This window comes from Rhopilema esculentum, chromosome 13, assembly GCF_057945365.1.
Source record: "Rhopilema esculentum isolate cy_ngs chromosome 13, ASM5794536v1, whole genome shotgun sequence".
NCBI classification, from domain to species: domain Eukaryota; kingdom Metazoa; phylum Cnidaria; class Scyphozoa; order Rhizostomeae; family Rhizostomatidae; genus Rhopilema; species Rhopilema esculentum.
This window is the reverse complement of record NC_142827.1, coordinates 53,722-78,715: the sequence shown is the minus strand read 5'-3', so window position 1 is coordinate 78,715 and position 24,994 is coordinate 53,722. Positions and strand designations below refer to the sequence as shown.

Below are 24,994 nucleotides of genomic sequence, written 5' to 3'. Positions count from 1 at the left end.
ACGGAGTGGTTCTTGAATGGGTAATATCAGCTGCTCTTTCTAGGTGGTGGAATAATTCATTTTCAAACTCCCCACCCTGGTCGTGGTGGATTTTTTCTGGGAACCCAAACCGTTAGATGAAGTCATTGTAGAGGTACCGTGCTGCAGTTTTCCCTGACTTGTCCCTTGTAGCATAGGCCTGGGCATATCGGGTGAAATGGTCCACCACTACCAGGATGTATTCATAACCACCACTACTCTTTTCCAAGTGCATGTAATCAACTGAAACAATCTCCAATGGAGCTGATGTGATAATAGGCTGTAGGGGCTCTCTTTGCTTAAACGTTGGTGGTTTTTGCTTCAAACAGCGACAGTTCCTCGTTATGAAATCAGTTATATCACGTTGCATGTGAGGCCAATAGAAGCGTTCTCTAGTCAACTGTACCACCTTTTCGGCACCTATATGTGCCATTTTAACGTGAAGCTCATCATACACTAAAGTTCGCAGTGCTCCTGAAATTCTCGTTAAGATGCCATCACTATCAAGTTTTAATCTTTTCCATTCATAAGCAAGCAATCTGGTGTTATAGTCAAGCTCCTTCAGTTGATTTGGCGTTGGTCTGTTTCCCGTTTTCATCATGTTTACAATCTTCCGGATACTTGCATCCTTGTCTTGTTCTTTCTGCACACTGACTTTGTCTATCTTCTTTGCAGCGAAACTCTCATCGGGAAGGTGATTATTACTGAAAAGAGCGGCTGATGGATCTGTAAGCACATATACCCAAGCAGTGTCCTCATTAGATCTCTGTTGCACAACATCAATTGTAGCATCGATCATATCAAGTGTACTTTTGTTTGTGCATGTTGACATATACTTCTCCATATCATAAGGAAGTCTCGAGAGAGCATCAGCATCACCATTGGATTTTCCTGGCCTGTACTGAATTGAGAACTTGAAATCTGCTAATTCTCCAACCCATCTAAGAGCAGTTGCATTCAATTTTGCTGTGGTTAGTCCGTATGTGAGTGGGTTGTTATCAGTGAAAACTTGAAATGGTGGAGAATAATACAAGTAGTCCCTAAAATGATCAACAATGGCCCATTTCATGGCGAGAAACTCAAGCTTCCCTGAATGCATGTGGTAATTTCTCTCACTACGAGTTAGAGTCCTGGATCCATATGCAATAACTCCATATGAGTTTCCCTTCTTGACGTTGATATAGAACGGCCTCAAGTCCTTTCTGACATGCATCAACATGTAAGATATATGGCAAGCTTGGGTCAGGGTAGGCCATAATTGGTGGACTAATCAAGTGTTTGATCAACTCTTGCAGTGCTGTCTGATGTTCTTCTGTCCATTCAACTTTTGATGATGAGGACACTTGCCCATTGTGATTCTTTCTGTCTCTTCTCTGATATTGGCTTTTGACTTGGCTTTCATTAGAAGTGAGTAGCTCATATAGTGAACTTGCAATTATTGAGAATCTTGGTATGAAACGACGATAATAGCTAAGCAAACCTAATAGGTGTCTGACTTCACCAACTGTCTTTGGTATTCTATCTTGCAAAGATGTCACTGCTTTGATGTTGTCTGGATCCATTATATAGCCTTTATCGGACACAATGCGCCCCAGAAACTTGACTTGCTTCTTGAAAAATGAACATTTACTTGGTTTCAATTTGATGCCATGTTGGTGTAAGCGTTGCAATACTTGGCGGACATGTTCTACGTGTTCCTCAAAAGTTTTGCTATACACAATGATATCATCGAGGTATGGAGGGCAGGTTCTATCTCGTAGATCACTTAAACTTTGTTCCATGAACCTCTGGAAGGCAGCAGGCGCATTAGTAAGTCCGAAGGGAATCCGTTCCCACTCAAAGAGTCCCCACGGTGTCACAAATGCTGTTGCCGGTTGACTTTCTCGTCCAACAAACCCCTGGTGGTAAGCTTTACCTTGATCCAGGGTGCTGAACCAGCGATTTCCACCAAGACTGTCAAGGGCTTCCTGTACTCTCGGCAATGGGTGCATGTCCCTGACAGTTTTCTGGTTCAACGCTCTGTAATCAATGCATAAACGCAGTGTCCCATCTTTCTTGCGAACACAAACACAGGGTGACGAATATGGCGATTTTGATGGCTTGATAAAATTTCTGTTCAGCATGTCTTCAATGTACTGTTTTACTTCTCCATACAGTGGACGTGGTATTGAAGCATAGCTCTTCTGAATCGGCTGTGGGTCTGTCAGTGTGATGTCAAGTTGTAAGCCTGGAGCACATCCAATATCGCTATCACCTGCTGAGAATGATTGAATTTCTTCACGAAGCATTTTCTTTACAATTTCTGTTTCATCATGTGTCAGACCACTAAAATCAATTTTTGACAAGATACTGTCTGCATCCTTCTGCACGACTGTCTCCATTACGCAGTTTTTTAATGTTCCTTTATGCTTGTCCATGGTTTCACTATCAGTTTTAGGACGAATCAAGGCAGGCGTAACTGATCTGATCATTTCTAACTTTCCCATTGGTGTTCTCGCTGGCAGCACAATGTCATGATTTGTCTTGTTTACCACTTGCAGCTTCAATATATGTGAAGTTCCTTTCTTCAGTGTCAAAACTGACTCTGTCACACTTAGTCCTGATGGTAACATAGAAGGTAAACTTGGCTAAAAAATCATTGGGGTGTGTCTCTCCAGGTAGCTTGTATTTGCTCTGCAAGAAACATCAATTGTTGTGTTCTTCTGAATAACGAAGTCTTTCTTAGTTGTTTTGACATCACAAAACTCATTTTGAGTTTGAGAGTTATACACTAGGTGAATTAATGCAGATGCTTTGTGGTCCGACATGTTTGTGAAGCTTCTCTGAATACTACTCAAAACTGCCTCCTTTCCAACAGAATCTTCAATGTTACCACAAATAATCTCCTCGATCACATTATATCCAATGATTGGCCTCTCTATTGTTTCTGCTGTTACAAGAAAAGGTACCTGAATAGTCTGATTTTCCCCTTGTTGTTGATTAGCTAAAAGCTGAGTTCTGTCCAGCCTTTATATGGAAGAATATCCCCACTTGCTGTTACAAGATTCAAACATGCACCATCTCCTAAAAATTCTGATAATTCAGAAGAAATTAATGAAACCTGTGAACCTGTGTCCCAAAGAGCCTCAATTGGAGTCCCGTTTAATGTGCACTGCACATGACACCTGCTACCAACTAACTTTGAAATTCTACCTTGAACCTTTGGAGTAATATGGCAAGGAAAAATATTTGGGTCTTGTCCATCACCAAGCCCCCTATCAGACAATGTTGAGTTCTCAGCCAGCTCCTTAATTGCTAGGCACAATATTTTATGTTCATGCCATTGTTTCTTCTGACATTCTACACTACAAGATCTAACAGACTGACAGCCACCACACTGTGGAAACTTCTTGTTATTATTTTCTGGAGGACGACAGTTATTACAAAAAAATGGGGTTCAACTTTCGAGGCTAACGACCACCCCTTCTCGGAAGCCTCCCTCCGTTTCCCGATTTCCTGTTCCTACAGCCACGGAAATTATGGTCAGGGCTACCACAATAACTGCAATGATCACAATCGGTTTTGCCTGTTTTCCTGCAAGATTCACATGTTGGTTTAGACAAGCTGCTTTTTTGTTGTTCTTTTCCATAATTTGCTGTTTTCATTTCTGCAAGTTCAGTTTTTAGAGCTGCCACTCCACACTTGATCTGCTCAACAGCTGCCAAAATTTTGTCATTATTTTCTGAAATTTTGGCTTGTTTCTGGGGATTTTTTTCCACAATTGAAATTTCATTTACTTTGGATGCTTTGTTTTGGAGTCCAAACTTTTTCTTTCTTTCAGACTCAGCCAATACAGCTAATTGCATTTGGTTAATCAGTTCCTCATCATCAACATTTGAATTTTGCAGGTATGGCCTTATGCGCCCACGAATAGCATCACTCAACAGACCTGTCTCCACTGATTGCCGAAAAAGGCCTGTGACCAAAACTGGACTATACTTAAGGTCATTTTCAGACTCTTCCCTGCATGCAAAAATAATTTTCTGCCTGCAGTCCATTGCACGTATCAAAAAGTTAACTGGGTCTTGACATTGTAAGCAATTCTTGATATAGATCTGTTGCACTACCCTCTTTATAATGGGATCTCAAAATTTTTCTCAACCTTTCAAGGGATATTTGCCCTGAACCTTCTAAATAGCTTCTTATTTGTAGACCAGGAGAGATAGAATTTATTATTGCATTCACTACTTCCCCCTCAGAATATCCTCTGTCCAACCCAACTTCAACTTGCCTTATTAGGGATACATAAGACAATTTTTCCCTTTGACCCACCTCCTCAATCTGACCTATAATCTTAAATTCCCTTCTAAACATGCTAGTCTGCATGGTCAGATTATCAGGCTGGGTAGTGTGTGTTGTCTTAATTCTTGTCTTATCCCCCTCTGCACCTTCTGCACACCCTGGGACTGTAGATGTTTCTTCTACTTCATCCCCTTCCAAGGGAGGGGGTGACAACTCACCAAATTTCTTTAATTCATTAAGAAGGGCTTCAAATTCTTGTTGGGTTGATTTTTCAAAGTTTTCTTCATAAACTGCAGACAATAATTTAACGAGCTTTTATCGATTCTTACCAACAACATCTTTCTTCGGCACTTTTAATTTGTCTGCAAGTACTTTCAATTTCTCCAATTCCAGCAAATACAATATTCCCTCAGCCTGCAACAATAATTCCTCCATCTCTGCCATCCTTGTACTAAATCTTCCTCACGGGGTGCCAAAATATGTAAGACACTCGGTTTAGGAAAACGCAGAACTTTCGACATCAATTTTCATTCATCTTTTTTGGCATAGGCCATCCACTTTTTCACAAACACGCGGTCGCGTGAAAACGAGGCAAATAGATTACGTAATCCCTAAAAAGAGTTCCTTATTGGGAGGGGTTTGAAACAACTTAAATTTACCATCTAATAATATAAAATATATCATTGTTCTTACAATCCAACAAATGCTCATATGCAAGCTCTGCTCAAGCTACACAGCTGTCCAAATGAAGATACCGAGCAACTGGGAAAGATATTCGACAGCGTTACAATACATGTTCGTGAATTGGAGTTGTTAGGAACACCACCTGAAAGCTACGGGAATTTGGTTTTACCGGTTTCTAAGGATATTACCTTACAAGTCACTAGGAAAATATCTGACGACAACAGGGACATCAACGAAATACTCGAAATCATTGGACGCGAACTCGATGCAAATGAAATCAGTGCCACTGTCGCAGCTTCAAAGAGGACAGGTAAAGCACTGCTTCAACGACCACCGTCTGGTACCACTCAGTCATTTGTCGCCAGTGGTGGGAATAAGGTTACGTGTTATTTTTGTAAAGGCCCACATTATTCTTACAAGTGCCATAAGATTACTGATGTCAAAGAAAGAAAGGACATAATCTTGAAGGCAAAACGTTGTTTTAATTGTATGGGTAATGGTCATTTCCTCAAAGATTGTAAAAGCAGCCGAAATTGTATCCACTGTAAAGGCAGACACCACCAGTCTATTTGCACGAGCAAAAATGAAGCTCAGGAGGAATCTGCAAGTGAAAGCAACAGCGTTACAGCCACGGCGAAGAAGAAGGGTTCAGTTATGTTGCAGACAGCTACGGCCTACGTTTATGGAGAAAACAAGAACGACAAGACAAAGGTCAGAATTCTCTTGGACAATGGGAGTACGCAGTCCTACGTCACGGAAGAACTTCGACACAAGCTCTCATTGAAGACCGAAAGAAAAGATGAAACGTTAAATTTGAACACTATTGGTTCAAACAAATAACGTCAAGTAAAATGTGATAGAGTAAAGTTTAATCTAGAATTAGATAATGGCGAAGCTCTTGTTATTTCAGCTACAACACATCCAGTTATCTGTTTACCAATAAATAAGCGTATAAGCCTGGCAGATTACCCTCATCTAGGCAGCTTAAAGCTTCCTAATCGCAGCGCAGAAGGCCAACAGCGCATAAACATTTTAGTTGGTGCAGATTTTTACTTTGATATAGTTTCAGGAGAAGTTCAGAAAGTAAGTTTTGGTCCTACTGCTATCAATAGTAAATTAGGTTGGCTATTGTCAGGGCCTATCTCTGATAAAATTGACAATGGTTCCTCATCTAGCATTGTTTCACATGGCCTATTGTATTTTGCGAAAATTTTCGCATCATGCGAAAATGCGAAATTTCGCAAAATACAAGTTTCGAGGTGGAATTTTGTAAAATGCGAAAACTGATTTTAAAAACTTTATTTGCTATGATCAACGACCCAAAACATGCAATTCATATTCAGGGCGGCTCTGGTCATGCAAATAGCCTAGTTCATGTCCCATTTAACGTTAGATAACTCATTGACACATTTTGGAAAATGGTCCAAATACCAGCCACACCAAAGTCATGAACGGCCTAATTGTGAATTGCCCATTCCAGCGAAAAACGGTAACATTAAGCATCCCGGTGCTTGCTAATTAGTAATTGGTAAATACCCAACATTCTGCGTGTTCTGTGTTGTTTTAGGAGTAATTTACGTCTTTATTCACAAGGCCTATTTTCCTGCTTCCTTCCCGGTGAAACCCGCGTGGCTGCAAAAAAAAACAGGGGTGATGTCAAAGATTTTCGCAAAATACAAAATGACTAAGGGTTTTTGTATTTTGCGAAAACTCGCCCACATAACATGACTCAATGTACGTTTCATTGCAAGGCTTTAAGCCTGGTTCTCACTAGAGTCATAAGGGTCGTAAGGATCGTAAGAACGTAATTTTAAGATTTTATGACGCTTATGATCAAGTGAAAAGACCAAGAATCATAATCGTTAAATAATTAGCACTTGATTCTATCTCTTAAAATTCGTGACATAGGATCGTGAAGATCAAAAACTTTTTCATCTTTACAATCCTTACAACCGGATGTTCCTTTGTTTTGAGAATTAGGTGAAAATTTTCCTGAATTCCAGTCGAAGGCCGCACACATTACTCCTTCTCTCGTTGGCCTTAATATGAAATTTATTTTCTGTATAAAAAATGGGTCTATCTCGCGCGGTGAAATTCAGCTGCTTGAAAGGCCAGTCTTCGAAAGACTACAAGTTGGCGAAACACCTTGCTCAGATCTCCTTTTGAAAATTTTGCGAAATCCAAAACCCTTTCTTTCCTCGTATTTTATTCATTTGCATTTCTTCGACGCTTTCATTTTTTGATTAGAATACACCAATTCGACTTACGGCCTCATTTTGAAAAATTCTTTTGTACAAAATTTTTGACCTCAGTTTCAGATTGACAGCAACGATTTTAGTCTACTTGCAAGCTTTCATTATGATATTGCTCACGATAGTGATTTTATGACGACATAAAAATAAAAACTTTATAAGGGATTTGACCGTGATTGGCGACTAGGGGGGTAAAGTTTCCCCCCGAAAAGATTTTTGCGGTCAAATCCCTTACAAGTTTTCAAACTTCATTTCTCGGTAAAATCTAAAATACAAGCACAAACAATATGAAAAATGGTATCCCACCTAAAATTATGACGATAAAACCAAATCTGAGCTTAAAAAAGTCGTATAATTAAGTTTGGAGAAATTTCCAAAACGAGGTCGTAAGTCGAATTGGTGTATATACACTGCCAGGAACAAACGCAGATTCGTAGCAGCCATGCTGGATAGGCAGTCAAGTGGCGGGGAAAGAGCGCCCATTTCAAATCATAAGAAATCTCACTACTTTTACGATACTTATGACGCTTGTGACATCAAGATAACAAAGGATTTCATATTCTTACGATCCTTAAGACATTTTTATGATGGCGTTCTCATTTGGATTATAAGAAAAATAAGCGACACGGACTTAAAAATTATGTTTCTTATGATCGATACGATCCTTATGACTCTAGTGAAAACTAGGCTTGATGCTTTCGCAAAATCGTTACCGCCCACTAAAAGGTCTGTGCTAACACTTGCAGCAAAATTTTTGATCCCTTTGGCATATACAGCATTTTTGTGATTAACATTAAGGATCTTTGTCAAGAATTGTGCGAAGCTAAACTGCCATGGGATGAGGAGTTATCAGGTATCAATAAAACTAGATATGAAACTATTCTCAGGCAAATTGAATAGTTACAGTGTTTGAAAATTCCGCATTTTGTTTTTGACAGCAGCAAAACTGTGTCACGTACCGAACTGCAAACATTCTCAGATGGCAGCGAAAAGGCTTACGCTTCTGTTGTTTATCTCAGAACTGTTTATGACACAGGTGAAGTTGAATTAAATTTTCTCGCAGCAAAAGCAAAGATTGCCCCTTTCAAAAGGCAGTCTATACCAAGGTTAGAACTTTTAGGGGCGTGTCTCATGCAGTGGCGTAACAGAGACACTGATTCAACTTTGAAAATGATATTTCTGCCGATGCAACAGTTACTGGCAAAGTGACGAAAAGTGTTAATAGATTGTACATTTCTGGAAAGGATGAACTAATACGGCTCTGAAGCACGAGGTTATTAATTTATAGAACAGTTTTCTTGACTGCAATCTCCTTTCTGAATTCGGTTGGAAATTTTTTGTTGAAGAGTATATAAGGGTAACGTAGCTTGCTGTAGGTATTCAGTTTTTAGTTGAGGATTCGATGGATACATAAACACGACGCATTGTTTATATCTTTGGAGAATAACTATACGGGCCTAAGCTGGAAAACGTACCTTATCATAGCGTTGAAAGAGACGTACTTTTGTGAATCTATTCAGTGTGTCACAGGGAATAAAAATTTATACCAACGCGGCCTTGGATTCCCCACAGTCATTTGGATATTTCTCACGAATTATTCGTACTGCATTTTCAAGCATGCTAGGACTCAGTGTTGCCAGGTTGTTGGGGTAGAGACAGCTGAATATTGACATCACCATTGCTTGTCCTTTGAACCTTTCTGTCAGTTGCATCAATGCTGTATGTATCAATAGTCTTGTAGAAAACGTTTATCTTAAAACTTCGCTCAGGATCCATCAGTCTTCCATCTACAACAAGTTCATCTGATTCATATCTTGCCTTCCGACCCCTCTTTTGTTGAAACTCTAGCGATCCATCCCAAGATTTTGCAAGTGTTGGGGCAGTAAGCATTATAGACTGCCATGATTCTCGAAGATATTGGAGCTCCGAAAGTGCAATATTAAGGTGTCTAGAGGCAACTGACAAGTCAATCGGGACTGAAGCTCCTTTCATACTGCATTGACTGATCTTAGTATTCTCTCCCAGAATACAAGGAAAATAATAAATTCCAGTGTGTCAATTTTTTTCTTTAGACTCTTTGCGTTGTCACGCTCATTCTTGTTATTTGATGTTAAGATGAGTCTCGTCAGAAGCCTCATTATCTAGGGATACTTGTCACGCACAGCTCGCACTGCATCAATGCGAGAGCTCCAACGTGTCGTACATAACGTTTTTAGTGTCAGTGATCCTTTCCCAATTTCGATTCCAAGATCTCTCCATCTAATCAAGGAAGAGCCAAAAAAACTGAAGATACCTCGAAGGGTAGCAAAAAAGTTTTAACTCATAACGTGTGATGTCGCCGCATCGTTTACTGCAAGGTTTAGATTATGGCAGACACAATGCACAAAAGGAACAGGAGAATTAACCATATCTTTTATCAATTTTTGTACGCCACGATGAATTCCACTCATCACACTCGCACCATCATAGCCCTGACCTCTTATTTTCGAGAAATCTATGCCAAGATTTTCCAAAAATACTCTAGCTGTATTTGCTATTCCATCAGCATTGGCGTTATTTATTTTCACAAAACCCATAAAGTTTTCTACAATTGTGCATTCATCTTCTGTTACCTTTGCCCACCTAATAACAACGCTTAATTGGTCGACTCTGGTAATATCACTGGTGGAATCCAAAATTATACTCCAGAATGGTGCGGAATTAATATTTTCTACCAAAGTCGAGGATACAGTATTTGCAAGCAAGTGAATCAGCTCATTTTGGATCTTAGCGCTAAGGTATTTTGTTGCTCTACCTGGAAGAGATATAACTTCTGCTAGAAATTCATCATATTCAGTCATAAGAGAGACCAATGCCAAAAAGTTCCCACCTTCACACACGTTATCATGTACCTACTCTCTGTGCCCTCTGAATGCCAACGTCAAAGTTGTCATTGTCAGTATAATTGAAATAAGCCATTGAAGGATTATAGCGAACAAACAAAACAAAACAGAATGAATGAATCCAGTGTTGTGTTAGCAACACTGTTTAGTAAGAACTTTTGGGATGGCTTTAGGAAACCTTGTCAACATGATCAAAAAGCACACAATACGAAAAATTTGGTGGGGGCCCTTTTTGGTCGGGGGTCCTTAGTTCTCGAACTAAGGTCACCTAAACTGCGTTACGCCACTGGTCTCATGTCTCAACTAGTTGATACGGTAAGAAAGACTTTGCAAGATAAGCTAGGCCATTCTAACATAAATACATTTTATTGGGTAGATTCTATTGCGGTGGTAGTTGGATTACTAACAACAAAGTTTGGGAGCCATATGTTGAGAACAGGGTTAGCAGCATTTTAAGTCTTTCCTCTAACAACGATTGGTATCATTGTCCTGGTAAGCTCAACCCTGCTGATCTTCCTTCAAGGGGTAAACCCAACCCTTTTTCTCTGTGGTGGGAGGGTCCCAGGTTTTTAAAGTTGCCTCAAAATGAATGGCCCCAGCACCAAACTGAACAAATCCCACCTTGTGTTTTAAGTGAGGAAAGGAAATCAGAGGTTCCAGCATCAAATCATGCTTTGGTCAGTGCAGATATTCCCCCGAACGAAGAAGTAATCAATATTACACGTTTTAGCTCCAAGACGAAGCTCCTATGCAGTTTCACATGGGTGTGCAGTTTTATCAGAAATCTCGGGGCTAAGGTTGAGAATAAGCCACTTGTACTAGATTCTCAGATTGCTACTAAAGAGATTATAAGTTCGGAGAAAAAGTTGCTCATATTAATTCAAAGCAAGATATTCCCTCTAGAAATCGATTATATACAGAGTAAGGGTAAGAGCAGTAAAGTGCCCCCAATTGTAAATCAGCTCAACCTATTTATCGACGAGCAAGGTGTTGTACGGTGCAAATCGTGTTTCGTAGCTCCTCAGTTCTTGATGCAAGTATAAAACCAATATTGTTGCCTGCATATAACCACTTCTCGATGCTTATCGTAGTGGAGGCGCACAGAAAAGTGTAAGGGACACTTTAAACATGGTCCGACAAAAGTATTGGATCTTAAAAGGTAGAGCTCAGGTAAAGAAATACATAAGAAAGTGCATCATATGTAAAAAATTAGAAGGAGCACCACCTACGTTTAATGTCACGCCAGATCTCCCAAACTTCAGGGTGGATGATGCCCCTCCCTTCACTCACACCGGGATAGATTTCGCAGGACCGTTAATGCATACTGGTATAAATTCAACAGAAACATCAGAAAATAAGTGTTATGTGTGTCTCTTCACATGTGCTTCCACATGCGCGGTTCACCTAGAATTGGTCGAATCACTAGATGGAAATGCTTTTATTCGTTGTTTTCGCAGGTTTTGCGCTCGTAGAGGGTTACCCTTTACACTCATTTCAGATAACGCGAATACTTTTAAATGAGTAAGGAGGTCGAAGCATTAATTCGAAACCCACATTTAAGTACACATTTTGCATCCCAAGGAGTAAAATGGAAGTTTATTGTTGATCGGTCTCCTTGGCAGGTGGGAGCGTTTGATAAGAACGTTAGCTACATTACTAGCTTTGAACAAATAGCAAGATGATTCTCTCAAAAATCCTCTCTCTTAAAACTACTACAGCGTATTTATAGAAGTATTAATATAAACCAAACAGCTAAAAACACGTAAGACCTAAAACCAAAAGAAACATCGATAATTGACAGCGAAGTTATCCGGAAATAAAGTGTTTGCCAAATATTTAAATAATAGCCTACAATAGTTCGTTCAATTTGGTGTACAACATAACCTCCCCCTCGGAAATCGAGCGTCCCGGCTAAAAAACGCGTAAAACTGGTGAAATCTCCTGTGGAGTACAGTAATCCTCGGAACGAGTGATAGAGGGCTCATCTACCGACAGGTCACTCTTTGCTATCTGGTTAGGTTCTTGCAGAAAACTGTCTGACGGTAACTCCACATCACTGAGATCAACGAACGTGTCACAATGCGGAGGAGCAGCTTTCGGGCGGTCCGACGGATCAACGTATAGCTTCATGCGGTTTGCGTGCACAGGAATGCTAACTGGACGGTTGTCAAGTGTCTTTAAACGAAAATGAACGGGCGATAATTTCTTGAAAAAGCGATATGGCCCGATCTGATAAAAGCGTTTTCGGAGCATCATGGCGAGCGAGAATCTTGTCCACAAGCAAGTTAGCAATAATAGAAGCTTCAATAGAAGACAAAGCAAAAGCTCCAGGCCACCGTGTGGAATAATCAGAAATAACCACAATATATCGGTTGCCATCGTTTGTAATGGGAAACGGGCCTAAGACGTCCATGGCTACACGATCAAAGGCTCATTCAACTGGAATAGGCAGCAAGGGCGGGGGCGGACTGGCTGGTCGGGCTATTCGAGCGATCGCCCGAAGGGCCGGTCGGTTTAAAGGCCGGCTGATTAAAGTACAAAAAAATGAATTAGCTTAAAAAGTGAATGCGAGGCAAAAAAGTATACCCACGCGTTGATCTGTTTGCCTTGAATTTTCAGAGGGCTTTGTTGGAAAGAATACATATTCACGCGAGAACTCCAAAACCATCAAAATTATGAATTCATTATTGTCACCGCAGCCCAAACACACTCCTTCAGGAAACATATTATTATATTTATTATATTCTTGTTATATTTTCTCTTGACGGTATTTCCTTTTTGGCGACATATTATACTGAAACACCCCAGTTTCAATGCGATACATAAGATTTTAACCTGCTCTGGTGACTTTTTACTTAGCTTTTGCTTGAAGCTGGTCATGTTTTTGCCAAAGCAAAATCTATTGCTAAATGTAATGAACTTCAACCAAAGGTGGTGCACAGAAATTTCTAGAGGAAAAGCTGTGAGACTTAAAAAGGATTCAGCTACGATACAAAGCTTTTTTTATCAAGCAAAAGCCACAAACGTCACAAAAAACAGCAGGGTCTTGCTCTTGCTCCTTTCAATAAACTCATACAAGTTATGGTTAGTTTATTAGGCCTATACTATCATACATGCATCCTCCACCCAACAGGACTACAGTGCTACACGGAAAAATTTCAACAGGGCTGCCTATGTTTTCATTTTGGGGTCAGAAATTGACAAATCGATATTATTGGGCTGCTGAAAATCATTGTGGTTTTCCGGAGGATTAGAAAATTATTTGTCACAAGTTGAGTGTGATAGAAGCTTTTCCACTTAAAATACATAAAGAACTGATCACATAGTGATTTTTCGCAGCTGATTTTTCGCAGCCAAAGCTGGAGTCCTTCATGTTTATGTTGTTAGAGAAACACCTTTTAGATGACATCCAGAACCGAGGGGCAAATCACTTCATAAAATCTCGTACACCTTTGGTGGAAATTCTATTGTTTTATGAGAAAATCCCTGGAAATCCTTTTTCTGAGGAAATCTCGTACACTTTTTGCAAGAGTGAACTACCCCTCGTCCAGAACGATAACATTATCAACATATAACTTACTGTATTTAGAAATAAAGTCAAACCAATGAGTTAAAATTTTTATTTATTTACTATTTAGTCAGCAAATGACATATTTAACATGTTCTGTTAACCATGTTCTGTTAACCAGCATTCATCCGTGTACAAAATTACTGAATTTAAAAACTTGTTTTCCTTACAGAATAACATTTACTTGCATTTTCCAAGGAGTTTTTTATTTGCTATTATTGTGGGCCGGTTTGATCAAAATTTGCCCGGGCCAAAAAAATTAGCCAGTCCGCCCCTGAGCAAGGGTGCCTTCTTCTTACCCCTAGGTACCTTCTTCATCGAACAATCAATACATGAAGCACACCAATGTTCAATATCTTTATACATGCCGTGCCCATAATAGCGAGAACGAATTTTCTCATACGTTTTAAAAAAGGCTTAAATGACCAGCAGTAAATTCATCCTGACAAGCTATAAGAATCTCTCGGCCAAGGCTTGCAGAAACTACCACCTGATAACGTAAAGACTGCACATGTCGTTTACTGGGTGTCCATAGTCACGATCCAGTACACTCGAGTTATTGAGTACACTCGAGGTACTCAATAATGGCGAAAAGGTCACGATCCTCGCGTTGTAATTTGGTTAGCAGTTTTAGTTAATTTTAGCAGTTTATTTAGTTAGTAGTGGAGGAGCAGGACATGGTTGCTTAATAGAAGCCACAGGCAGAGAACTGAGATCCAGAAAGAGCGTCAAGGGCATAACAATGCGAGGAAGAGGATAACTGTCTTTGTGAGTGACAGAATTTAATTTTCTAAAGTCGACACAAAATTTCATCGTACTGTCTTTCTTCTTTACTAAAACTACATGGGTTCCCAAGGGCTCGAAGAAGGCTGAATCACATTTTGAGATAGCATTTGAAATCTGTGTTTCAATTTCTTCACGTTGCAATTGAGAGACTCGATAAGGTGGAGACTGAATAGGCCGAGTATCCCCTGTGTAAATTTCGTGTTCGATGATGGAAGTATGGCCGAGATCCAGGCTAGACGAGGCGAAAATATCTTTATACGATAATTGTGAGAGAGCTGCATTCTGGACCTCTGAAAGATCAACATTCTTAATAGAGTCGCGTTCGGAAAGGAGGCTGTGATGTTGTGGAGCAGAATCCATAGCTGAGACACTACTTTCTAAAGGAACGATGTCAGTGTGCAAAAGTTCAGAAAATTTGCCGATTACTGTTCCTTTATGAAGAAGCACTGGTTCATCAGAAGGGTTTAAAAAACGAAACGAGACATGTTGGGAATGAAACTAGTTGGGCATGAAATAGAAGCTCCTGCTAGGAGGCGATAACGGGAAGTTACTTTCTCATTACCTTCGACGAGGCCTGCGACAGAACTACTGTGCGACTGCGAAAGCCGCACCGGAATAATAGCTTCAGAACGAGGTTCAATGACTAATGAAGAAGAAACTGCGACAGAGCAAAGCAATGGAGGTGTATTGCCAGTTACAAATGAGACAGTGTTATCATTCTAAAATGTCACAATATGGCCAGGAACATTAATAACAGCATGGGTTTTATGCAGAAAGTCACGACCTAACACAACATTGTAAGCGAGGCCATAGACAACTGAGGCCTGACGTTCATAATGCTCACTACCAAAGGTGTGCTGAACCCAGAGGGGCCTAAATCTAAACAGCAAGCTCTGAGTTTAAGAAGACATGCGCAATGACAATGGATTTACGATAGTTCTTAATTTTATGGACGCTTTAATATGGACAGAACAGGGCCGCCGGAGCCACGGGGGCCACGGGGGCACAGGCCCCCCTGTTTGCAAAAAGTATAAAAAGTGCCCCTTTTTGATGAATACATCGCTTGTTTTTTTCAATGCCAGATATTCTGCCTTAAGAAACTAAGTAAAATGACATAACTTTGGGCGTTGTTGGAGGACCATTCACTGAATTTCCTTGAATTTTTACTTGCTCTTGATGTGATGCAAAAAACTCAAGCTCCTGTGATGAATGATATCAACTGTGAAGGAGACTGCCATTTTCGCGAGAAAATTTCCTTGGTATGTCTTCAGCAACAAACGCATTAATGAAAGTTCGGCATGAAGTCCTTGGCGGGCACAGTCAGTTGGTGCAGTGTATATCGTGTGTGTTCCAGAAAAAGAAACTGGACCCCTATCTCTGTTTCTGGATTAAGTAAAATATATACTATTCTGCGACTTTGCCAAAATTGTGAAACCCTTTTCACTGTGAATATTCAAGCTTGAGCAGGAATTTTTTATACCAATTCATGTTAGAACCATTCCTTTTCTTAAACTTATGTCTAGGCAAGTTGAAAAGCAGAGTTCGCTAAATTTGATTTCAATAACAATCCCTTATGGTTCTTAATGTATATTAACAAAATCAGACTGCACATTATGTTAAATATTGCTTACTGCAAAATATTGCTTACTTCACAACATTGTGTTAAATGTTTCCATAAAGACATGAAAAAGATGTGTCCCTGCAATGAGTACATAAAAGCAGTAAAGTGTCTTTAAACAAAGACTTACATTTCTTATCTAGGATTAGAACAACATACAAGACTAGATGCTAAATTTGTTGTACTTCGATATAATTCCTGCCCTTTTGTGTTTCCTCTGACTGATTAAATCAATCCTATTTTCAAAAGCAATCCTATTTTCAAGATTCTATGTCCCAGAATTCTAGTTTTCAGACCAACCTTTCTCAGAGTTTTTCGGAACACACATGTAATACGTTCGACCAACTGACTGAGCCCGCCGGGATCAAGTCCAAGTAGAGTTAAAAACTTGTTTCGTTCATAAGACTGATGAGATGAACCTAATGAATGTTGCAAATTGAATTTTCTATGGCAGTGAAAAATGTGTCCACACCTTCAGCCGATTGCGTAAAGATTACTTAAGCAAAAGAATTTGTAGCTTTTAAAAAATACTCCATGGAGGCGAACAAATTTATGTGTTTGAGTGGCGATGGGAAGGCGCGAATACCAAGGGGGACTAAATTGTATATGAAAGTAAGAAAATTAAAATCATTATTGGAATGGGCTTTTGATAATAATAGAGAATGAAACTATGCTTTGAACGGAAGATGGACTGGAATTGGCTTTGAAGTATGACTAATAATTCGAAAATTCCATTCAGTTCATAATTTGGGTTGGATTCGATGGTATTTGTTGAGTATAATGCGCTGGCCACAAGTATGAAAGAAGGATGTGTGCCTACTTCTTACCCGGAGCCAAATTCACCTACAATGCAAATTATAAGGAAAACAAGTACAGCTTATTGTATTAGAGATGGAAGAAAGATTTACACTCTCAGAAAAACTTGAAGGCCATGAGATGGGAAGCTATACAAATAATTATGACCAAGAGTGCATGTTCCCTAAATGGAGTAAATGTCCAGCATGTGTCATTATTTTTATAAATTTCTAAATTACCATGAAATCTGTACCATTTTTGGCACTTACTAATGTTTCGGAAAAATATATTCGCGCCCTTTTTATTCGTTTTGGCCCCCCCCCCCTGTTCAAACCTGCGTCCGGCGGCCCTGCAGAAGACGTGCAGGATTGCAGTCATTAAGACGAGCTTCACAGCACGTACGCTACAAAGGTGTAAATCGAAATATGCATTTGGGACACTATTGAACAACGCGTGTAACAAACTTGTTGAAGTTATTGTTTTTGCTTGTGTAAATTTATTAACAGAACAATCAGCGTGTCCCTTTATAAAAACGTATATGAAGGGAGTTTCGCTCATTGTTAATCAGTTCTTGTTCTGAAGCCCAACAGACGCATGAAAGTCTCGTCAAGGCAAGTAAAGACAAGCTCGACTCAACGTGTAAAAGGTCGTGAGTACACCTTTATTGTATATGCGAAATAAGGGCGCATAGGATAAATACACAGATACAGTTGGTATCTGAGGTATTGTAGGCTAAACAACGCTTACCTATCTTTGTCGTAAGGAATTACTACGGAAGATCGTTATTCGTAGAACATTTCTAAGAATCTATATATTTCTTATATCCGTTAAAGTATTTCAGTGATTTGTGTGAAGTCAAACAATTATTTTTTACTTAAGCAAGTAAGTAAGGCCATCCACGTGTGTAATAAGGTTTCTTACAGGAATCCTTTAGTAGCACTTCAAGTTGCATAAGTTTGCTTACAGCTGGTAGATACCCCCGTAAAGCGTATAATACCTTATGGTCTTTGGGTCCTTCAGGGGCGTAAATTGGCCAATAGGTTTGGGGGGGTGAAAAGGGTTTCTGCCCTGCAAAACTGACTGGTGCCCTGCAGACCTCGTAGCAATGGTTTGTCTATAGGTTACTAGTGAAAGCTTTACCAGTGTACACTGGTCTTTACCAAGGACAAACTTCTAAGCAATAAAAACAAACTTGAAACTTCATTGCCTATGAAATATCTATTTCTCTACGTGAGCGTAATTTTTTTTATACTCACTTCATTTAATGTTGGTTTGCAAAATACTAGCTAATAAGCAGCTAATGGGGAGGGGGGGGATACTTGATGCAGACAGCGCAACGAAATTTAGCTCAGGGGGACTAAGAATCAAGTTTAATGAGGTAGGAGGACCCACCATGGTTGGGTCCGACGTGAAGAAATTTTTTGAAATTATACCTTCTAAAAGGGCTAAAAAGCATCTCTCACACAAAAATTTAGCAAAATACTATTGTGCTAAAAGAACTGATTGTTTATTGAAAATATTATTGTTTATTGGAAAAAATAGGGAGGGGGAATATCATGCTAAAACTCTAGTGTTAAACGTTGGGGAAGGAAAGAAACGGCAACCTTTCGTTTCAGATTGCACGTAGTTGTGAATGACAGAGGAAGATGTTGTTTTGATTTGAGGAATTTTTTTTCCTGAACAGAAATGTGCAGTTTCTTGTATCGAGAAGGACATGTTTACACATAAAAAATTAAAACATTGCAATGATACAGAAAATGATTTACTGAATTAATGCAAATGAAAGAAAAATGATAAAAATATACGTGAAAAAGTTAGCAATTAGATGAAACAAATTCGGTTCTTAACAAGAATCTTAACAATTTATTATGTTTTTTAGTTCATGCACTGTTAAAAAGTAATAGAAAAAATGATAAAAAATTTTTATCTTGATCAAAGTGAGGGCCTTCGGCCCCCTATTCCCCCCAGTGACGCCGTGCCTGTCATGAAAATAATTTACAACTTAAATTAATTTGCATGGACTCAATTTTGCCCTCATAAACATATGCATCCATCATTGCATCCATTGGCTATGACGTTCGGTAAGAAATGCTTTCGCCTTGCAAATAACGGAGCTTTTATTTACATACCTGTTCCGTTCTCTAAAATACAATGTCAGGAAGGGAGGTTCATAAAAAATACGATATTTCAATTTCAAAATTCCTAAACGGCCCTTTACGAACTGCAGAGGTGGCATTTCTGCGTGGCAATAAAGCTCTTCTTGGCGCCCTGCGAAATCTTCGATTGCCCTGCGAAATCGACTATTTTTCGGATTGGGGGGGTGTCACACCCCCCCACACCCCCCCGGTATTTTCGCCCCTGGGGTCCTTCATAATACCTTATGGTCTTTGGGTCCGCTAAGTTGTTTTGGAAGTCGTATTTTATTGCAATATATTTGATTAGCTTTCTGATGTTGTATTTAGTGTGCTTTAACTTTATTAGTATTAACGTATATGAACAGTGAGCCATTGTTTCACTAATAGATTTTGTGGGTATATTTCTAGCTATTCTTCACCGTGCAAGGCTAGGGTTAGCAATAGGGAATTCGTCCTTGCGCTTAGGATATTATTATTATTGTTTTTTTTGTACAGTCCTCTTTCTAAGGCTATCGGTCAGAGTGTCAACCCCCTAGATTCCCAACAATGGTGAGAGGAAACGTCACAAAACCTTTCACAGCAACAGTGGCACCATTTGCATTTTAAATACTTTCGAGTCCATTACGCGGCGTCTGCAGCGAGTAATGCATCCGCAGAGCAGAATTAAAAAAACTTTCACTAATTACGGAAATAGCTGCGCCAGTGTCTACTAGTAATTTAACTTGCTCATTTTGAACTGATCCCCAAATTAAGACATTTCCAAGTATCGAAGATTCGTCATTCGTCACTTGATGATGTCCCGTTTAGAAAGTACGGTACTGCGTAGGTTCCCTTTCTTGGCTCGAAATCAATGTCATTTATAGTTTTTTTTAATTGAAATTTGGCACCAGTCAAACGATTTCGTTCATTAACCCATTGTTCGAAAGACGAATCAGCTTTTTCACAAAACGTGGGCTTCATTTGCTTTTCAACCGTTTGGGCCTCCTCCAATTCCCCCAACGAGAAGGCCCTTGTTCGTTTAGATATTTTGTACCGGATCTATCCTGCTGAAAGTTTTGAGTTGACCGAAAGCGAGAATTATTTTCAACTGCGTTTTCTCTACCAGAAACACCACTATTATTACTTCTACAATATCGAGCCACATGACTCACTCGATAGCAATTCTTGCAAAAAGGTTGCCCATCAGTGGTACGTAAATTACGCCCCCTTGCATAGTTTTCCCTTACACCTTGTTGAAGCCTGTTCATGGGTTGAGGTTTGCCAGACACAAAACGTTGATCAATTGCAGCAATTAGCTCCGTTTTAAGATTCTGGAGGTCATTTTGAAAAGAACTTTGATTTGCAACATGATTACCATATGTGCCACCACTCAAGTTGTTACCATAATCAATTTGATCTAAAGCGTTTAACTGGCCGGTTCTCTTGGTGCTAGCCAACGAAAGCAATATATTAACTTGGCCCTCAAGTTCTTTAAAGGTGAACTGACACGCAAAACTATTTTTTGATATAATGCAGAATACGATGCATGGAATCTAAATTTCAAGTTTTCGGTTTTTTATTATTGTCCGTTTTGACGCAATTCCGCGATGACGCAATGACGGAAAGCTGAAAATTTTCCGATAAAACTATGATTTTTCCGACAAATTTTATGTCACTACATTCCTTGAAGATTACCCTTGCTGCATATACTGCAACACTTGATATTACAATATCACGAATGGATCTGGAAATCGTTAACGAATGGATCGTTCGTTATACACCTTCAAGTTTAACAATAGCCTTTCTTCTAACAAAACTTACCAAATATAAATCGCTATGAACAAAACTGCAACTAGTTATAAATTTACACCCTACAAGTCTTCTCGCTATACTAGACAATGAACTGTCACGTCAGTGTTTATAGCTGTTTATAGCAAAAAGTTTTTTTGGCAAGTTTTAAATCGCATCATAATTGCTTTGCATTTATTTATGCTAAACCTTAAATAGATAATCTGTTACTCAAGCAGCATCTTTCTCAAAAGAGGTGTGGCAGCATACAAATCGATGATGTCACCATAGTCTATCGAATGTAAAATATCACTTTCGACGTTGATTGTTATCAGAGAGGAAAGGCGGTCTTGTCCCATCGTTGACCGTAGCCGATTTTTTTACAATCCTCCGCTTTTAAAAAGCTCTTTCATAGTTTGTTGAACCTATTGGAAAAGTGACGAGGACCTTGTAAAGAAGGACCAGCTGTGGAAAGGCACTTTGCAGGTTGTACTTGTCAGGTTGTACACCAACTGAAGAACTGAATGGAAGTTTTATCTTTCTCCTGCAGCCCGCCGAGGGTTGCTCTTTTCTCTAACTTTCCTGAATTTACGGTAATTATTGACAAAAAAGCTGTACTCATCTCTTAATTTTCCGTCAACCAGGCCGTAATACTTCGCAACCTTTTTGAATGACTCGGCACACAACTGCCTTTCAATTGTTTTTTGAAAACATTCAGGGTTGAGCAAGGCAAAATCTGTCAAAATTGCCTTATGAGACGGGAATCTTATATTCATTGAGCTGATAGTTGTATCTACTATCACGATGATATACGGATTTCCTATTTCCTTCTAATTCATCCATGCAATTTTCCCCTGGCATCTTTTCTTTCTGCGTATTCGTCGCTCGACAAAATTTTCCTCTTCTAAGTCATGGCGAAAACAATAACTTTTTGCGTCTTCTACAACACCAACGAATTCATTTCGAAATGAACTGAGTTGAATGTTAACTGTCGGAAATTGGAGTTTATAAAATAACTGGGACCAAAGCGTTAATTTCTTTACAAATTTCAGCAATGCGATGATTCCGATAAATACTCTAATGAAAATAAGTAAGAAGGGTTGAGCATGCCCTATTTTACGACAGGTTAAAAAAATATGCGACCTTTTGGACACGATCGATGAAAACCTTACATTTTGTCTAATATTTCAAATTTTCCGACAAACATTGAATTTTCCAACTATCCGACAAAATCTTAGCAAGGGGGTGCGGCTGCCCCCCAGCCACTACGCCCCTGGATTGACACTTTTACTGAAGTGGCTTGAATGCACCATGTTGGGCAAAACAAAGCGGAAAACAATAGGGCAAATTAAGAAATAATGAGAAGCAGCACCAAATAGAGGCTGCACAGTGCTCGAGGAATAAAACATGGCGCTTCGATTACATGATTACATGAAATCAATCGCTCCGAGATGTGTAAATGATTAGGATTATTACTACCCAGATGACTTTGGTAGAGGTAAGCCTTTTAAGAAACATCTTGACATTATCCTTTTTACTCAAAACAAGACAGGATCGGCCTAGCCAAGATTTAATAACACCTTAGGCTCTCCGGCGCCAAATAGATAGCTAGAGATATAACTTGCCATTAAATGCTGTAATGTCTCCGACCTCTGATTGGCTGATAGGACAATGAACCCGTTAGAGCAATAAGCTAAGTTTGGCCACCATCTACTGGTTACCCTTCCTTCCTTTTTGCATATCATTAGCTGTGGCATACCTCTCGTTCGTACGTCATATGTTTCGCGTCATAGCAATGCCTCATGCTAGCGACGTCTCCTTCCATTGTTTATGTTCGGGTGCGGGATTTTCCCAGCATTGTTGAGGCCTAGTCATAGGCTACTCATTCTTGACCCTATGTTGTTGTTTTACGATTTGCGTATTTTTCTATCATTTTTGCATACTTCTGATTTAGAAATGTTTATGTTGCATGGCATCACTTTGCCTAGCCCTTCCTTTTACTTGTTATCGGCTAGTTACCATAATATTCGTGTATCGCTAATTTTAGATTCACTTCGTATATATATACAATTTGTAGTTTAAGTTGAATTAGTTAGATGGAGACACAAGAAGCCATTTGAACAAAACACTGTCCCTCGTCATAAAGATTTATGGCCTAGTATGCTTCGTATGTTTTAGTTGTACCAAAGTTTCTGGGATTCAAACAAAGTGAATTTCTCGCGTTTTACTCTCTGTGTCCGTCACACATAGGAAGATTGGGAGATTGATTACAAAACAGTTATGGTGAGTGTTGTTAATTTTAGATAATAGGTTTCAAAGCGTGATAGCATTAAGTCTTCTCTGCTCTATATTTGTTTTGAGCTACAGCTGATGTATGATAGACCAACTTCTTATATAAGGTCAGATATGATACAAGCTTCGATCAGTAGCTACAGCTGATGTATAATAGACCAACTTCTTATATAAGGTCAGATATGATACAAGCTTCGATCAGTAGCTCCGGTTCAGCCAGGGCCCGTGTTCAAAATTATGGTGTTTTTCTTTTTTTGACGATAACGCATCATTCCAGGTTAGGCTTTCTCCCGTAAGGGCCCCAAAAGGCCTGAAATTAAATATTAAAGTATTTGAAATTAATTTTGTGTTGTTAATGTTTAAAAGTATCGTTTCTACGATCTTGAACTCAGGCTAGCAAAGTGGGTCTGTCAAAATAACAAGGAATGATGGCTTACTGAATGACTTGGCTCTGCCGAGTATTGAAAGTGATGTTGCTAAAAAAGATTGACTTCGGTGATGTTATCGATGCTTTTGCCTTAAAAAAGCTCGTAAAGTGGTACTGTAAAGGTACATGCTCATAGGGCACTTATGATTTTTTCCAAGTCTGAGTATAACTTTTATCCAGTTGCCGATCAGTAGAATTTTCGATCCATGTTTTACGTTTTATACTCTGAAGTGTCAGTCGAAATACTTCGGTATACTCAATGTTTGCTTTTTTCAAAGCTATTTTTAAATTTTGTGCCACAAAAAGATTGTTTGTAAAGGTTTTGAAAATTAATTAATTAGTTTGAATAAATTATATCAGGGAGAGAGGGCCTCAGAAGTTGACTCACTTTTGATTGCCACGTAGGTAATTATTTTGTCTTAATTTGTAACACCGCATTCATACCTATTTTGTATATAAACCTTACTCAGGGGCGGATCCAGAAGAAAATTTGACTGTCTCACAATCCAGCTGAGGGTTTGGGGTCCTGAAGGTGCAGGGGGGCACAAGCTGAAATTGCTAATTCAACATCATCTTTTCATTACAAATTCTGTTTCTTTATTGTGCTCTTGATGATTACAGGCATTGTAGTTCCCTTACACCATTATGTTTTCCAGAGAGACATATAATGTACTCTTGACATCTCTTTACGCAAAAATGATAGAAAGGGATCAGTAACTAGAATAGAAGCAAGAAAACCCAAAAGTACAATGATATCAAATTATGAAAGTAGGATAGCAGCAATATAGAACAACTATAAAAGAGCATTAGAAAAGGAACTTCCTGAAAAAAAGATAAAAGAGTGGAACAATAATACTATCTCTAGCAAGTAATAGAACACAGAACAGAATAAGACATATTTTCCCATTGATGCATATGGAGTTTGAGCTTTATAGACAGTTTCCATCTGTAGTGGATTTAATGTGAGATTGAAATATAACTTGCATCAGGTTTTTGCTTACACTCCAATTAATAAATCTAGATTTCTATGAAGTATATTCATAAACTTACTTAAACTAATATTACTGCTGCTTGCCAGGTTATGAAACACTAAAAACATATATTTATTGTATTGCTGTTGAACACTTAAAACATAAAATGCTGGGAATCCAATTTTTATCAAATTTCTGTTGAAATGGAGTCAAATAAGACACTCAAGAATATTGGTTGTAGTACAAATAAATTAGATGGAATTATTTTTGTAAATTTTGAGTAATCATAAAGTTGCTTTTGAAAATTTTAATAATTTCTCTCCAAAGGCAACTCTTTCATCAATGGCAAATGATAGTTCATAAAAGGCAACCATTAGCTGCCAATTCTTTTGTTGATTAAACACAAAAATTATATTGACTCAAAAAGCTTTTATGGATAGAAGTAGACCATGGTATCTCTGAGGGCCCACTTTTGTCAGGTATCAGAAGAAACCTACATATCATTTCATAATACATAT

General features: G+C 38.9%; 1 protein-coding gene across 9 annotated transcripts in view; it reads left to right on the top strand.

The window, feature by feature from the left end:
* Positions 1 to 1,304: 1,304 nt before the first annotated feature.
* The window catches only part of LOC135691529 (uncharacterized), a 52,721-nt gene continuing 29,031 nt past the window's right edge, over positions 1,305 to 24,994 (top strand). For 3 of the 9 annotated variants that reach the window (XM_089111975.1, XM_089111976.1, XM_089111970.1), the window contains exons 1-2: positions 1,305 to 22,284; positions 22,965 to 23,069. In XM_089111975.1, coding sequence (XP_088968101.1) covers positions 5,011 to 5,823 — 813 coding nt within the window. In that variant the 5' untranslated portion in view covers positions 1,305 to 5,010 and the 3' untranslated portion in view covers positions 5,824 to 22,284; positions 22,965 to 23,069. Of the gene's footprint in view, positions 23,070 to 24,994 lie in introns of all 9 variants that reach the window. The other 6 variants (XM_089111977.1, XM_089111978.1, XM_089111974.1 and 3 more) reach the window with 2 other exon arrangements.